The 17,819-nt window shown below is 35.1% G+C and overlaps 4 protein-coding genes across 4 annotated transcripts in view; 1 reads left to right on the top strand and 3 right to left on the bottom strand.

Annotated features, from left to right (window-relative positions):
• Positions 1–70: 70 nt before the first annotated feature.
• On the bottom strand, positions 71–1,309 carry LOC107478093 (uncharacterized protein At4g28440). Its single transcript, XM_016098219.3, has 2 exons — positions 924–1,309; positions 71–649 (listed from the first exon to the last, which is right to left on the bottom strand). Exons 1-2 carry the CDS (start codon positions 1,183–1,185, stop codon positions 459–461), a joined length of 453 nt encoding a protein of 150 aa, XP_015953705.1. The 5' UTR covers positions 1,186–1,309; the 3' UTR covers positions 71–458.
• Positions 1,310–10,609: 9,300 nt separating this feature from the next.
• LOC107478204 (uncharacterized) lies at positions 10,610–11,425 on the top strand. The gene has a single exon (XM_016098345.1). It carries the CDS (start codon positions 10,610–10,612, stop codon positions 11,423–11,425), a length of 816 nt encoding a protein of 271 aa, XP_015953831.1.
• A 491-nt stretch (positions 11,426–11,916) lies between these two features.
• Positions 11,917–17,694, bottom strand: LOC107478097 (uncharacterized). The gene is made up of 6 exons (XM_016098223.3): positions 17,416–17,694; positions 16,210–16,362; positions 15,676–15,808; positions 15,263–15,302; positions 12,286–12,420; positions 11,917–12,202 (listed from the first exon to the last, which is right to left on the bottom strand). The coding sequence occupies exons 1-5, from the start codon at positions 17,659–17,661 to the stop codon at positions 12,333–12,335; spliced, it is 660 nt and encodes a 219-aa protein (XP_015953709.1). The 5' UTR covers positions 17,662–17,694; the 3' UTR covers positions 11,917–12,202; positions 12,286–12,332.
• LOC107478098 (U11/U12 small nuclear ribonucleoprotein 25 kDa protein) overlaps positions 15,257–17,819 on the bottom strand; it is a 66,413-nt gene continuing 63,850 nt past the window's right edge. Inside the window, exon 8 of the transcript XR_008007073.1 lies at positions 15,257–15,302. The gene's annotated coding sequence lies outside the window, so the exon portion shown is untranslated. The remainder of the gene's footprint in view (positions 15,303–17,819) is intronic.

Here is a 17,819-nt window from a genome sequence, read left to right as displayed (position 1 = left end):
AAAGAATAAATCCAAATATTTTAAGATACGAAGAAAGGAAATGAAGGAAAATTAGAGAACGTGTTCATAATACCAATAACAAAATAATACGTCAAAACTCAACTGTTAAACTGTGATCCCACTTGGCCACTTATTATACATTCCATCTGATATTGTTGAGATTGAGAGTTGATTCAGCATATGCATTCAAACATTTTCGTCATTTGTGTGCATGGGGCAACTTCTAACTGAATTTGTGGAAAGACCAAGGGATATATTATCATACGTAGCCAATAAGGCCAATATAAAACAAATATTTGCTTCGCATGTGAAGCATAGGCACAATAATAAGCCTAACACAACCAAGACTTTACCACATGAAAACTGCACAGCAATCAAATCACTTACGGTCAAAACAAAAATCAGAACCTCTAATAACTAGAAAAAAGATTCAACCCCCAAAAAGGAAGAAAATATAATCACTCCTCAACTACATTAACCAGTTCATATTCAACTAAAGAAAGATTGTTGTCCTCTTTAACTTGAAAGCTTGCCGGTTCAGTGACCTCAATCCTCCCCCATTTATCAACTGCTAGCCTCATGGATCCCTTGAACATGTCAATCTTTGCATTTCGCAGAATTAACGTCGCCCCTGGATTCATAACGTCCACTGAACCCAAAAAAAGAAAAATTAATTGCTCGTCATGTTTTTATTGATAATTTTTTTTTTAAAATAATAAACACAAATTCGTAAGGATTATAATTCGAAGCAAACATATTCGAACTCCACAATAACTATTTTCTACAAAGTTGTGGGAGAGAAACAAAAAAAATGTAAGAAATAAGAAAGACCAAATTTAAAATTAGGTTACTCCAATTCTGTGAGAAATGAAATAAGAAAGTCGAGTTCATAAATTAAAGAACAAACGCAACAGAAAAGGCACCTTGTTCGTTACGAGCGGTGAAGATGACGGTGCCGGTTTCGTCTCCGATGAGGCACTCGGAGATGCGAGAGGGGCGGCGGGAAGGGCGAGAGAGGAGCATGGAAGAAGAAGATCGAGGTCCCTTAGTTCCTACAGTCTTGACTGGCTTCGAAGAAACGACTTTAACGGTCAACGTGTGACCGTTGGTTCCCGGTTTCAGCTGGTCAACCTTTATGAACACTGGCTTCCTCTTTGCCGCTACTGCTGCTGTTGCTGTTGCCATAATCTCAGGCTTCTTCTAGAATCTTCGATTACTTAATGGAGTGAGTATGAAACTATGAATGATGAATGAATTCTTCTTTTGTTTTGGTAGGTTTGTGAAGAAATGTGTTGCGTTAAACCCTAATATTTGTTTCATTTATTTTTCTTCGGATTTGGGGATTTAATTCATCTTTGGGCTTTTCTTTTTCTCCAGTTTCTGAGTGACACACGTTTTTGGGCTTGAAAATGTATTGATGTGTTTATGGTTTCAAAAACGATAATTGACTGCAATACTACATGAATCCATTTTCCAACTCAATTTAACTACCTTTTTTTTCCTTATCCTATTTGTTTTTTCTGTTCATTTAATTAATTAGTTTTTAGCCTAAACTTAGAAATTAGAATCCAATATACTCCTAATCTTATAAATAATTGTACACGGTCAATTGATATAAATTTATAAGAAAAAGGCATTCTATTGTTGAACTTATAGTTTCTATTATTTATAAACCTCATTAATTTGATTTAAGAGAGATTCGATTTTTATTTTTATATTTTACTAACTTTTTCATTTTAAAAAAATTAATTAAAAAAATCATAAATTTAGCTTCATTAAAGAAAACTAGAGATAAGTATTGTTTTACTCAATAAGGTTTAAGGTTAAAATCAAAATCGTCCCTAATCTTATTTTGGATTTAAAATTATCTCCAACATTTTATTTGATATTAAAATCGTCCTTTTGAATAAAATATTTTTTTAAATAACGAAAATATCCCCTTATTTCCAAAGTTCCACGCTTCTTCTTCTTCTTCCATTAACAACTTCTTCCTTTAACAAAATTTAGAACCATTATTCTTCTTCCATTAACAAAATTCAAACATAAAATTCTTCTTCTTTTATTAACAAAATTTATATCTAATTAAAATATTAAGAAATTTTCAAATTCATCTCTAATTACAAAACCCAAAAATCTATACATCTAATTAATAAGAACTGTCAAAATGAATCAATAGGTTAATTTCAATCAAATCAAATTGATACCTAAAAACCGTAACAAAATTATTCTAATAAATTAAAAAAAATAAACAACATACTTAGAAATTGAAAAAACTTTACATATAATGATAAAAAACTAAAAAAACATCAATTTATCACTTGAACATCTCAATAATATAAATTATTGCATATGATCCAACTTCAAGTAGTGTAGATTGACAAAAAATACCAGAAAATTTGTGGAGCTTCATGGAATGATCGATGGATGAAAGCGAGGCAAGTGAAATTGGGGCTAAGAGCGAGGGTGGTGACACCGTCACGATGGTGGCGAAAGGTCCTGAGGGGAGTGGAGGAGGGAAGGAGGGGGTTGTAGAGGGCGACGGTGAAGCGCGATGAGGAGTAGAGTTTCTTTTCTCTGAGTCTCTACTTCTTTCATTCTTTGAATTTCTGCTTCTCTCTTTTCCGAAGATGTGAGTGAGAAGAAGAGGTTGTGATGGAAATGATTATCTGAGGGCATAATTGTCCGACGGACAATTTTAATACTAAATAAAATGTTTGAGACGATTTTAAATTCAAAATAAGATTAATAACGATTTTGATTTTGACTCTGAACGTTAAAGACCAAAACAGTACTTATCCCAAAAAACTACCTCTTGACTAAGTCAAAGTTATATGTGACTGAGAAAATTAAAAAAGTGATTTATTGGTAGAATTGAAAGGAAAAATTACATTAATATTGTCTAACGACTAGACCCTTGGATTTTTTTTAAATAAATAAATTAAATATTTTATTTATGAATATAGATAATTTGTAATTTATTTACTAAATTGTGCTCTTTTATTTATTTTATTTACAGTGCAAACGAGATAAGACATGTTTGCTGTTGCATGTATCACAATTGCATGCGTATTGTGAAACAAGGCTTATTTCGTTTATACTGTAAATGAGATAAGCAAGGTCCATGTCTATATAGGCAAGTCATTTACAGCGTGACTGTTGTAACTTTCAAGCTGTTTTTACTTCCTTTCTTCCTCCTGTGGACATTTTTGTTGATATTATTGAGGTAATTAGATATTATAGCATGCGCAGATGCACGAGATGATGACATCAACCGCTTGAACGCGATGTGGCATATCGCTGCAGCGATCGACTTCCAAGTTAATGTTGTTATTTTTTTTAGTTAAATAAGCATATAGTTATAGTTAGGGTACTTTTATAAATTTAGTATCTGTTAGGTGATGGAATATATTTTTAGTAAGTGTTAATTAATTAATTTAATTAACTTAATAGTTAATTTAATTTATTTAGTAAATATTTATTACGTTTTCTTATTTTTTTTAATTCGAATTTTATAATTTTAATTATAATGTTGAATACGTTAGATAAATTATTTTACTGAATATTTGTTGTAATGTTGTTGGATAAATTTTTTAAACGTTTGATTTTTAAAGTTAATTATTCAGAATTCATCTAAATTATGAAATGTGAAATAATTATTTATTATAATTATTATCTTTTTATTTCGAATATAAATTTTTTACTTCTGAAATAGATTTATTATTGAAATGTTTTATTTTTTAACAGAGACCTCGCCTACTACTTCTTAGACAAGTGAACCACACTCTTGCACCACCGGACGCCATTCTCCCTTACTTGAGGGAGGCTGGGTTTGGCAACACGATGCAACTTAGAGACTGTGTTTGACAACCACCCTGTTTATTCCATTCGTAGAGCGTTAGTGTTCAGAGACCCACATTTTTCACCTGCCTTGGGGTGAATGCACCATTATTCTGCAGGATGTTATGTACCACCTTGGGTTACGCACGCACAGAGAGCCAGTAGGTGGATACTTGCGTGACTTCCAGACATGGTACCAGTACCCAACCTGAAAGTGGGTAGAGGAGCTCCTCGGGGCCAGGCCTCCTCATACTCAGCACCAGGAGTCACAGAAGAAGAAGTCATTTTCCATCAAGTAAACATGGCTTAGGGACCGAGTACGACTTGTGCCACCTACTACAGATGCAGCCACCTCTGACAATAGACGAAGTGTTACATCTTGTTGCTGATCGAGAGTTACATGATGATAGACAAGTCAAACAATCAGATCCATATCAAGTGGTAGTCATTATTAGAGAACTTCAAAAGGTGTCGCAGTCTGTCTTGGGGGTCTGCTGTGCTTGCATGGACGTAGCACTCGTTATGCTCTGGAACACATTGATCTATCATTGACATTGTTGGATGCACTTTGCTACTAGTCTCGTGGATATACCATATATTTTTTTAGTGGCGCTCACCTGATAGACAGATTATGACGTTTTTCCTAGCTGTGAGGTAACTATTTTTATATATGGTTTTTGTCCTTTTTGTTTATGTAGTTCAAATTTTCTTGCATAAATTGAGACAATGTTATTGTTGCATATGTCCACAGGTTGATAGGTATGACCCAGTAGAGTAGGAACCAGTTTGATAAGAGAGTCCTCCGATGGCATCTTCGTTGGATCAGTTGCAATTGCATGTGGTACGCGGCGTTGTTTTATTTAGTTGTCTCTAAACATTTGTTGTTCTATGAAACGAAAGTAACCTGATGAGGTATATTACACATTATTTTGCAGTTTCTGTGGATGCCATACAACGATCCAGCCTTACAGGCCATCGCTCTTGACTGATTGAGAGAGGAGACAGAGTGGGGGACACGGATGTCTGTAGTTTCCCTTGTCTGTTTCAACATTGTTGAATTTTACCATGTTGATCGACTGGAATGCCAGTTCGGTGGCCAGCAGCTAGTGTCTGGAGACCCGGTCAATGTCGACAGGTTCGTCACCACCACAGGACAGGGAGAGGACATGTGGTGGCCCACTTGTCATCAGGAGTGATACGATAGATGGATGGCTCAATTTAAGGGAGGTCACATAATTTCCATACAGCCATTCACAGACTATCGGTCTACGCAGAAGTATTGGGTCTGGTACTAGCATGCTTACCGTGTTAGACATCTGTCTAGCCAGGACATGCTTGATTATCCTAGTCTTTCAACTCTCCCAAATGACGTGTAGCCTAGCCTAGAGATGTGCTTAACCTTTTCCGAAATGTCCCTGATCATCGTAGGCATGCTAGGGGGTTCGACCAGACACCTAGAGGCCGACTAGAAAGGAGAGAGGTGCACAGGACTGCGGAAGAGCTGCAGGCCTCGGAGGGAGTGGGTCAAACCTCACGGGGAGCGCTTAGATGTCGAGTCTGATGAGGAGGGAGAATATGCCCGACACGAGGAGCACGGTAACATACCATCTGGTAGGGAGGACTCACCACCGCCACCACCACCACTGGTCTTACAGCCACAGTCTATTCAGGACGATCCTTTTGCAGCTCCACCTAGTTGGGTGGATCTTGGTGCATTGACTAATCATCATGAGGCCAACATGTTAGGCGAGATCCAGATTGACGAGGTATTTGAGATTCAAACCACTGACTAATAAGCCATGCAGCATATTGTGGATCAGTTCCACACGGGTAGAGAGCAGAGTATCGGCCAAGTTCTTCATCATTCATCAGCTCCTGCTTCTACCTCAGTGTGGGTTCCTTACTTGTCATGGGGCCTAGCTACTCGTATGACATAGATGTGCGTGCTAGTGCTGAGTATGCGACACTACCATTAGTCGACTATAAGCGATTGATGACTGTATCCCAGCCGCTGCTGCCACACCACATTATCCACATATGCAGGCTCACTACTAGACACAACCATATCCTCATATACTGATGTGTAGTACCATGATACTCAGTCATGCCCACATCCTCCACCTACTCCACCACCGCACGTATAAGCACTTTCAGCTCCACGACCTACCAGCCACCAGGCCCTTTCGATAGACACAACCTCCATTGTATGGTACTGGACATCGCTTGCATTACCCACCTGACCAGCATTGATGATATATTTTACATACTTTTGTATTATTTATGTTGTATTATGTACTTTATTTAGGTTGTGTTACTGTTGTTTATTTAGATTGTGTTTTGTACTTTATTTAGTTTGTGTACCGACACTTTAACTAGTTTGTTGGAATTTAAATTTATCTATCATCGTCTATTATCCAACTTATGTTAGTTTAGTACCTGTTTTCAAGTTTACTTGAATAAAGAACGTTGATTACTAACTCATATTTTGCATTCAATTTGTAATAAATGAAATAAACCACAAAATAAGATAATTAAACAATAGAAATACACGCCACAACTAGAATAAATGGAATACACCAAAGACATATACAACTAGTTATCCTCTATGGGTTAATTAGAACAGTCTCTCCGAGCATGGCCGGTTTGCCTACATAGCCCACACCATTATGAAACCTCAAGAAAACTGGTCTGCCGGATACTTTTCTACGCATGGTAGGATTAGGATGCAAACGTGTCTTGTACTATTCTGGCCATAGCTTCTTGTTTGGTATCTGGGAAAACTCAACCTCGTGCACCTTGAACACAGCTTCTTGCATGTACACTGGATGAACATATGTTTCTCACTCGACACTTGCGGCGACACAAGCAACAAGTGCATGACGACACAGGAAATATAGTGACTAAAAAAGACCATAGTCACATGTTCTCCCACTCAACCGAACACGGAATGAACCTTGACTTCAACCCTTAAAAGGATCTAACTCCTCCACCACAAACATTGAGGCCCCCTATTGTAGTGTGTAACATACATCTTGGGGATTCCTTCCCTATTCTTCTCAACAACAACTAGCAACCATTGAGAAAAATGATTACCTGCTGTCCCTGTGCCTCCCTGCTCTTCCTGACAAATAATTGTTGCAGCCTCTTGTAAGTGCATTTAACGATAGCTGAAATCGGTGAATACCACATATCCTTTAGAATTGCATTCATGCACTCGGAGATGTTAGTTGTCATGTGGCCAAACCTATGATTGCTATTACAATGTTGTAACAATATTTTCTTGTTGAATCTACTAACCTATTTTGCTAGTTCACGCGATAGCCCTCTCAAAGCACCCATGTACCACTCGTACCTAGCGTTGCTTAGACTATAAGCAGCATTCATGAGATATCACTTTTCCTCGGTAGATTTGAAACGAGATATAAAATTCGCGGCCATGTTCTTGACACAGTACGCATGGAACGCTAAGGGAGGCTTCCAACTACTATCATTGGCTCTAAGTGCAGCCTTGATCGCTTAGGACCTATCAGATATAATCAAAAGCCCTTCTTGTGGTGTCACATGTCATCTCAGGTTGGTAAGGAAGAACGACCAGGACTCCGTAGTCTCAGACTCGACAATTACAAATGCCATAGGAAGGGTGTTATTGTTATCGTCTTGTGCCACTGCAATTAGCAATACACCGTCATATTTGCCATACAGATGTGTGCCATCGACACAGACGGAAGGCTTGCAATTCTTGAAAGCCTTTACACAAAGAGTAAAAGCCCAAAATACCTTATCAAATTGGCTGCAGTTGCATGCCACTAAGTGGCCATCATAGTACGGTACCTCCCGAAAATAACATATTATTCCGAGACAACAACTTTGCAATGCTTGCAGCAACTTTGGCATCTTATTATATGACTCATCCCAATTACCGTATATCTACGTAATTGCCTTTTACTTTGCCATCAAGACCTTTATGTATGAGGGTTTGAAGTAATAGCTTTGCCTAACTGCACCTTGTAGAACAGGGATAGTAATTGATGGGCTGGACTGTATGAGGGACAGGATGACACTACAAATGAGAATGCTATCTAACTGTCGATGGTCTTGAGACATAGTGAGGGCTAAACAGGTGTGTGCACCGCCAAATTTACACACCTCCCTAACGAATTAAACTATAATCGGTAGGCATTTAAAACCAAAATAATCATGATAAATGAAAATATACATTATAATATAAAGTAAGGCTTACCAATATCTAAGATTCTGTTGGAGGACAACACGAAGAATCCAAGGACATCCTGCTACAAATTTCCTACAGTGTACATGGTACTTTGATCGATCTAACTCCATAACTTGATACTCAGCACTTTTCCGAATGCTGAATTCTTCAACCTTGCATAACTGGCTATCTACTTTTGAATATGTGACCAATGCGAAACTCAACACAACCACCATCTATGTTGTAATTATCCCTACCCATATTGAAAAATAAAATTTTCTCATGCATCGTGTCCGAGTCCAATGTATGATAGTGATTGAGTACAATTGATATCTCTGGAATTGGTTACAGGGCAGGCGAAAGATACCGAACTAAAGCACCGGATAGAGTCTCTGGTACAAAATTCTCATCATCATCAACCTCAGAAGAAGCACTATCGTTGCTATTGGTAACATACTCCTCATCAAACTCTTCCATGTCTACCACTGGACTAGCACATTGTAGCAGTGGTGGTGCAAGAGGTGGGTCATCCTGGACAAAATTCGAGTGGCCAGAACCACCACCACCAACATCACCCACCTCCACAGAAAACTCCATCATTTGTTCTACCATAATTTTTCCATGAACATCAAACATGAGGTCACATGCTCATCGCCATCTAGCCAAAATAGACGAAACCGAAAAACTTCATCTCCTATCAATGCTAGCAACCTATACTCAACTCTTCCAAACTCTTTTGTCCCATTAGCATGAGGTTCATCAATATTAGATTCTTTAGCTCAGATAAAGAATTTACTTTCTGAATACGTAACAGAATAGGGTTATCAAACTCAAATATAACCCCAATGTTTCTCATAAGACAATTGGGATAAACACTTACAACAACATATCCATCACCACTAGACATTTTTACTAAATTTATTGAAGAAAAAGAGAGGAGAAAAAGAAGTGAAATATTTGTGGAGAATACAAATGGTTGCATATCCTTTTATAGCTGCTCGAGTTTCGTTATACTTTATCTCGTTTACGGTGTAAATGAGTTAATTTTTCTAATATAGCATTTACAATGTAAACAAAATAAGTTTGTGCATATCTCGTTTACAGTATAAACGAGATACGTATTGATCGCTCTCTATCATGTATTATGTGTGCAAACGTGATACATGCAATGATAAACGTGTCTTATCTCGTTTATAGTGTAAATGAGATATATACAAGTTTATTTCGTCTACACTGTAAATAAAATACTGTAAATAAGATAAGTAAAAAAATACAAATTAATAAATGGACTATAAATTATCTATATTCATAAATAAAATATTTAATTTATTTATTTTTAAAAAATCCCTAGCCCTTCTCTTTGTTTTTATAACATGCAAGTACTACCGCATTGCTAAAGGAGAAACAAGCATGTATTACTAATTAAGTAATATAGCAAGTAGGAGGTGTACATGGGCCGGATCACATCGGGTTTGACTTAATCTAGATACGGCCTGAAATATAGATTGGGCCTAATTTTTAGATCCTAACCCAACTTTAGATCTGATGAAACTTACGCACTTTCGGGCCGAATGAAAACCGGGTAAAAACCGGATGAAAATTAGGTTTTTAGTATATAAAAATCACCTAATCTCCAACCATTATTTCACAATTCACATAGTAAAATTCACTTAAAAAATATAACAAGAACCAACTCTTCTCTAAAATTAAAGCATAACCATAATTAATACTAATATTGTCTAATAACACCAAATATTTAAATCAATACAAATAACACAATATCATGCATTAGTCTAAAGTCTTATGTATTTTAAACATAAAACATTAACTTATAATGACTAATAACACAAAATATTAAGGTTTATAATATTTAAATTCCACATAAGAATAATCATCATCCATCACTAATAACACAAAAAATTAATTGTGTATGATGACCGGGCTGAATTCGGGTGGCCCGAACTATGACCTGGACCCGACTCGAAATAATGATCGGGTCTATTTTTGAGACCCTTACCCAACCCTACACCCAATGAAATTACATTAAATTAGCCCCTAAAGTGTTCGGGCCCGACCATTCTCAATACTCAAATATTGTTTTGCCGTTTTCAATACAAATATTTTCTCGTTGGAACTATTTTTTGTTTTAAATTTTTTTAATTAAATTATTTTAGGTAATATAACTTAAACATTTAGATTCTAGCATATACTAGCTGTCTTATCTACGTAAGTGCTTACAATAAAGGAACGTCCAAAATCCAAAAGATAGTAGAAATTTGGTAAAATATTCATTTTCGGTTTCAAATAACAAAAAAAGAATGAAAGGATTAAAAACTGATAATCTGGACATATCGGCTAAGAACCGTATTATACACCTTACTAACGTTTTTACTCTCCTCTTCACATTTTCCCCTTCATATCCAATCACTACTGTTACAATAAAAAAAAAACCGTTCCAACACTTTATATAAAAGAAACTTTCATCATCTTTCTTATCACGCCCTCCAAACCAAAGAAAAGAAAGTACAAGTTCTTCAGCACAAGTTCTTGAAAATGCTGGCAATGGAAACCCTTCCCGCATTCCCTTTTCCTCATACATTCTTTGATTCCGATGAATTTGCACCACTTCCTAAAAAATGCCATCAAGATTTAACATTCAATTTCAAAGTCAACCATGACGCTGAAAAACTTAAAGAACAAGAGCAAGATTTTAGTTTTCCATGCTTTGATATTCTAAAAGAGACATTTGTAACTTCCGCATTTGTAACTGCGGAAGAGATATTTGACAACGGTCTAATCAAACCGATCTTTCCCGTTCTCCACCAATCTCATATGATCACGGCGAAAAATGGTGATGTGATATCATCACCTCTCCGGCGATTCGCCACGAGAAACGGTAATGTGATATCATCACCTCTTGGGCTATCGCCGGAGAGGTTCTTTGTTGAGCAGCATTGCAATGTTCTTCCTTTAGCTTCTAAATCACAAGGAGTACCTAAACAAATAATCTGCGAGTTGTCGAAGAAAATGACGAATTTGGAGGTGGAAGTAGTCGAGGATTCGAAAAAGAGGCGCAATAAGAAGAGCTCGATTTCATTCTTAAATTTGTGGCGGCTACGCCGGCACCTGAAGCGTCAAAACTACAATGATGGGAAGGACGGTCTAACTTTTCCAGCATCAACGAATAAGAAAACAAAGGCAAAGGGAAGGAAGGAAAAGAAAAGAGTATCAGCTCATGAACAATTTTACGTGATGAACAGACTTAATAAGGAGAGCAATAAACGAAGGTCTTTTCTTCCTTACAAACTGCAATTATGTGGATTATTTGCCAGCTTGAGAATATTTAGTGGGAACCTTCTTTCATATACCCAATCTTAGCTTTTCCTTGCTCGTTTGGAGGAGTTGATGAAAAAGGCATATCTAATCCCTACTTTTCTTCGGCTACAAAATTGTTGTACATTTTATGTTATTATTTATTTATTTATGTGACACAGGAGTTTACTAGCTTCTTGATGTAAGGGAATTTTTTTGGCTCTTGATCATATTCAGTATATATATATATATATAATTAGGAAAACATTAGTACAAACTCAAAAGCCACAAGTCGGGGAAAATCTTATTTCCCTCCAACTTTGTCATTTTTTCATTTTATACCTAAATTGTTTCTATAATGTCTTTTAGTTATCCTCAAGAAATATTACAACATTCTTATAAAAATCTTTTGGAGCACATAGCTAATTTGTAATTCTTTTGCACATCATAAAATTCCAAAAATGAGAAAGACAAACTTATTCAGTTATATTAGCCCATCTGAAAAGTGCCATAGAGCAAAATTGCTATTTATCTTTAGAACATTGTAAAGAGGGTGATACTCTGAGAAATGTGAGATTTCCATTAAAAAATAACGCATGTGATGACACATATTCCATGTTTTTCTCCTTTCTGGGATAGGTAATACCTATACTCCAATTTTCATGGGAAAAAGACAAAAGAAAAAGTTCCAATTACAATTACAATTACAATGGTTCTCTTGCTATCATCAGTTTCTCAGAAGAGGGTAAAATCTTTTGCACATTTGACAAATGTTAGCATGGAAGCCATTTGCACATTTACCCCTTTCTGTCTGTCACCCAAATCGGTTAGACTCTGATCAATCTGCAAAAGATATCATAGGACAAAGACTTGCAATAAGTTATAACAAACCAAAACATAAATTGGAAGTAATGACTGATGAATACCTTGAACAGATTTGAAAGAATGCAAAATTGCTAACACAGCATGCATTTTACTTGGTCATGGTTGATGACAAGTAGAAATTCCAAAATATTGAGCCCATTGACATGAAAGCTACTCGTGCTTGAAGAGGCACGACCCTGTACAGATATATAGGTATAGAATTCAAATAACAAATAAAATCCAAAATTCACAACAATCTCATTATAATAATACTAATGTTCATAGAATCATCAAACTAGCCATTTTACCCATTCTTGTAAAAACAAAATATCCCCTACTCCATCAAAATATGAACACAAAAATATTAGTATATTCTCCTACTTGGGCAACATTGGTTGGGTTATAGATTAATGTTGAATAACAGTAGCTTAAAAATAATAACCATATAAACTACTCTAGGAATTTTGTTAGCTTAAAAGTTTCTGGAAAAATAAAAAATTGTATGCTACTCTACGATTAAATGATTGTAGCTACAAATAATAGCCGAAAAATAATAACCGTGTGAAGAGATCACTTAAGTTTGCAAATCTATTTGCTAGCCATACGCAAATAGTAAAATATACAAAGTTTAGTTCACCAATCACTTCATAATAAAAGCACCTTATCAACAATGACCATGAAACATGGATATTTTAGATGTTTTTCTATTTGCAAATGGCTAGCAAATAATATCCACATAGAGAAATAATATCTCAATGGGCAACAATCACATATTTATGTTTTCTTAATCATTTCTCTAACAGCAAGAGACTTTATCCTAATATGTTTAGAGATGAAGGGCCACCACTTACTAGTTGGTGGGTGAATTAACTGAACTATATCACAGTCAATTGTCTAGGGTTTGGCACTGGTGTCACATTCTAACAGCAAAAATCAAGTTTCTCATCCAAACTCTCTGAGACACAGTGCTGTAACATGCAATAACTCAGCGTACACGGTGGAAAAGGAAATCACAATCTGTTTATCCCTGTGGATAGCTTTATTAGTTAAGTGAGTTGTATACAACCACAATGACTCACTCGTAAAATTAATAAAATTATTCATTTTTTGAGATATTTTGCAACTTGAGTTGGTTTTGGCTTGACTAACCCATGGGGTTAATTAGATGGGCAGCATAGTATTTGAGACGACTACCTCAACAGTAAAATTCTTCTGCCCTCAAATATCAGATCTTTATAATCATGGCCTTGTCCATTCACTAATTGATCTGTTGGCCTTGTCTACTTGTAACTTTTACCATGAACTGAAAATATTTTCCTTACTAACAAAGACTGTTATCCTTGTGTTACATACCCTGGAGAGAGAGAGAGAATACTGAGTCAGCAGCAAAGGTAGCTAAAAAAGGGAAGAAAATAATCCCTTTACCTTATCATTATTCTAGAAGAAGCAATAAAGAAAAGGGATGAATAATAGGGCAGGAGAAATGTGTAATCATAAGTGACAATAATTTATGATTGGATTAGTCAGATGACAGAATCAGGAGGCGTAATCGTAGGAGTTGAATGCTAATTATGATAATTAATTTGAGGGAAGGCAATAAAAGGAAGAGCTGATTAGGTGAGAGGTAGGAAAAGATTTGGAAAGGCCTAGGCTAGGAGAAAAGAGGACTCTCAAAGTTCCTCGGTTGTCTTTTACTATTCTATTGTATTTCTATATTTCCCTTAAAATAAATTCTAGTGTAACAACTGGTATCAAAGCACCAATCTTAGGTGTTCTGTGCATGGTTTCCACGCGAGCTGCCATGGAATCGAGGTTGGAAGTCTTGAAGAAGCAAATAGAGGAGATGAGGGAGGCTCAGAATCGTTCGCTGGAAGTTTTGAAGGTATTGGAAATGTATGCCTGATCAGAAATAGGGACTTTAACCACTCCTTGTTATGGACTTTTTACTTAATATTATTATCATCAATTACGGGACCCAAATATCCACATCAAGATGTACAACAAACGAGAATTAATGAATACGGATATCTCTCTCCATCGTTTTAGAATTATTATTCATGAGCTCAATATAATTAACGTGACACATGAAAAAAGCCACAAGAGCTTGAAAGGATCAAGACATTAATTAATTAGATGGGAAGTTGTAAATAGTAATATGCACATTATGCATTAAATAACAAGGATTCAAAACATAATATAAACTATCATGTTGGCTAACAATACATTATACAAGGCAACCACTACAATATTCAACTTGGTGGCAGAAAAATTTTATTGTTAAGGTCATCCTGAGCACCATGTCATACCAAAACATAACTAACTAAAATGACAAAACATTCAATAAAAAATTAAAAAAGAAAGCACAATAACTATAGATTTTACATATAATTTACTGTGAAAATGTACACTCACTTAACCATAAAATATCTTAAATCCTATGAATCCATGGAATTATAATCAATATTTTATGATAATAAATCTGTTTTTCCCTTGTTAAATCTTCTCTTGTGCCTCTTTTAAGCCAATATTTGCTATATTTTCAGAGTCAAGAATATACTTACAAGTGAAATGATTATTGAACCTTACACTATAACATCTGGGAAGTTCTATTCTGTAAGAGTAAGATTCAAAACTAAATTACGAAATCCATCTAACAATAATTTCCCATAATTCTTCATTATGGTATCAAGAAGTATTAAGCTTCTTATCACGTCATAGAAAAGATGCTTCCATAATCATTTCCTAGAACAGGAAGGGGAACTTGGGAATTTGTTACTTGATAGGTGAAAATGAAAATTCATTGTTCTATGAAGGTATTTTGTAAATTGAATAGGTTTAAAAATTTTCCTAGAGCAACTTAGCAAGTTTCTCCTTTACATTATTATTTTTCAAATTAAGATGTAAGAATACCGAAGCCACACAGCTCACTGAACGTGGTTTCTAAACCAAAGCTATTTGCATTCACAAGTAGAAGATTGCAAAAGAAGAAAAACACATACATAAAATAAATGAAAGACAAAGTTGAAATAATATGCGCACCAGAAATTTAATGCACTGACAGGGATCCAGAATCTAAATCCTGTGGAAACCAATTAGACATAAAGGCTCACATCAATAGATATCAAATACAGAAGCATTGGCAAGTCAAGTGATCATAAATACTCACTTCGTTTCAATATATCTGTCAAATTTTAAACATTTTATACTTTCAGAATATCTGTAAATTTCTAAGATCATAGAAGTATTAAACTATCAATTCTTTTCTTCCCACAAAGTAGTGTTAACTGTGATACTAATTATATTAATTGAATAAGTTTGTTTTAATAGGAACCATTTATGATGTTATTATATAAGCAAGATTAATACAACACTTTTCTTAAGAGGTTTTTTTATTGTTTTTTGACAGATCTAAGTAAACAAAGGGAGTAACAACCAGTTGATGAGGTTTGTACCATAAAGTAATGTTGGAAGAGCATCTCTTTGGTATTTTTGTGGAAGCTCTTTGGCCTTCCCTAGCCATAAATTATTCCAGGCAAAAACAACAGCAATGACACATGGACCTAATATAATCTGGTTTAGTAAAACCTGCAAAAAGGCAGAGTAAAAATACAGAGAATTAGAAAGTATCCTTAACAAATGTTGCTTGCTTCTATAAATTAAATTAAATAAAAATAATAAACGAAGTGAAAATTGATTTATCTTCCTAAAAGATACCTTTCGAAATTATTATGTGCTCCCAAAGCACTCAGGTGAACTATACTCAACTGCTCATATTATTTAGCTCAAATGTCAATTTATACATTGCATGTGCTACATTAGCACTCTATAATTTCTCAATATTCCTAAACATCCACCTAACTACCAACAAAGAAAGAGTTTAGTGATTTTAAAGATTTCGAGGAATCAAGACATTAAAAAATATCTACTTTTCACTAGAGTTACTATTTAGCAGGATGCTTAACTCATAGTGAAGCACATAGCACTACCTTTAACACAATGTTCTGAATCGATGGTTTCGGCAAAAAGCGGTCAAGCCATTGGTACCAAGCATAAGAACCAGGGCCATATAAAAGGAATCCATAAGACGTCATTCGCAGAGCTCGTAGCCAATCATGGTCTGAAATTTGGCTCAACGCATCCTATGAGGAAACACTTTTGTTAACTAACAAAATAGCCAATCCAAAATTATCTCTAACCATTTATCTTTCTTTGAGAAGGCAAACATAACATCTCAAAGAAAATGCATTCTACAATGGGATTACAATGGTATCTACTGCAGTGTTTGGAATGAATTAAAGAGGGAGCAGATTTGATTTTAAAACTCTTTCTAAAAAGAAAATTAAAAACAAATAATTGATAAATCCCAATGGATTGAATAGCTTTAGCTTTGAAATTCAACAAAAATCAATAAGATTTTGTTTTAAATTTTATATTAAGTAAATCAATAGTTTTAAATTTTATATGAAGTAAATCAAATCATTTTCAATTCCAAACATTATTTCCAGATATAGTAATTGATTTAAAAATATATTTCAAATTTCATCTTTGTATTATATTCATTCAAAACATGAGACTACTTATGTGAATTTGATGTTTTAGTAGGTTTGAAGATCAGAGATCTATAAAGCCCCATTGTGAATTTGATGACATTAATTAAACAGTGTATTAACCATGACGTGTGCAAAGATGTTATAATCAACTTATATAATAAGTTTCCAACCATAAAACTAGTGTTGCTCCTAAATATAAATTATAATAGTATTCATTTATTTTGTAAATATTAATCATTGTGCAAAAATAACCATAAGAACAATAAAAATCAGGGGGAAAAAAAGATCCAAAGAGAATTCTATTTTATACGATGCATTATACAGAGCAATCCAGAAAACTATTTATAGCCAAAGCACAAGATATCCCCGTTCAAATTCATACAATAACAATGGTAATAATTTTAAAATCTGATAATAAAATAAAGTAATTCAAAACAACGAGTTAATTAAAAGAAAAAAAAAAACTCTAGTATTTAGAACTTGGTCCGGTTCTACATGTTCAATAAACCCGCGACTAAGACTAATTTCTAGAAATAAAAAACTCAGCTCAATGAAGAAAGTGGAAAAAAATAAATAAATTTAAATGGAAGAAAACAAGAGTTGCTTAAAATAAAATGAATGAAAATGATTCTACTTACTTACCTGAGGGTCATTGCTGTGCTTATTAACAGCCTTTGCTTTGCACCAACGGTCTCTAATCTGTGCGATTGTGTCGCCGGCGAGGGAAAGGGAGGCAGCGGTGACCGCCTGTTTCAACGGAAACCTGTAACCCTGGCCGCCGGTTGAACCGGAATTGGACCGAATACGACGCCCTTGAGACGGCCTCGGTTTCCTCGATAACGGGTTCCAGTTCCATAACCCGCAATGCCCACCCCCAAGTGCGTCCATTCCACACACACACACAAAAAAAATGAAAAATCTCAAATTAACCACAAAACGCGCCGTTCCTTGCTTTTATAGGCAGCACAACTCATACCTAAAAACGCACCGTTTCATGTTCCGAACTTTCCCTCTGAATTTTAAAAAATAAAAATAAAAACTGGATT

Source organism: Arachis duranensis, chromosome 3, assembly GCF_000817695.3.
Source record: "Arachis duranensis cultivar V14167 chromosome 3, aradu.V14167.gnm2.J7QH, whole genome shotgun sequence".
Taxonomy (NCBI): Eukaryota; Viridiplantae; Streptophyta; class Magnoliopsida; order Fabales; family Fabaceae; genus Arachis; species Arachis duranensis.
This window is presented reverse-complemented; position numbering and strand designations above follow the sequence as displayed.

Coding starts and splice junctions, on each gene's coding strand:
- LOC107478093 (XM_016098219.3), bottom strand. CDS start 1,185: ATGGCAACAGCAACAGCAGCAGTAGCGGCAAAGAGGAAGCCAGTGTTC. Junction 650..923: donor CACCGCTCGTAACGAACAAG/GTGCCTTTTCTG, acceptor TTTTGGGTTCAG/TGGACGTTATGAATCCAGGG.
- LOC107478097 (XM_016098223.3), bottom strand. CDS start 17,661: ATGGACGCACTTGGGGGTGGGCATTGCGGGTTATGGAACTGGAACCCG. Junction 15,303..15,675: donor TCTTCCAACATTACTTTATG/GTACAAACCTCA, acceptor TGGTTTCCACAG/GATTTAGATTCTGGATCCCT. Junction 12,421..15,262: donor GTCAGTGCATTAAATTTCTG/GTGCGCATATTA, acceptor ATATCTGTACAG/GGTCGTGCCTCTTCAAGCAC.
- LOC107478204 (XM_016098345.1), top strand. CDS start 10,610: ATGGAAACCCTTCCCGCATTCCCTTTTCCTCATACATTCTTTGATTCC.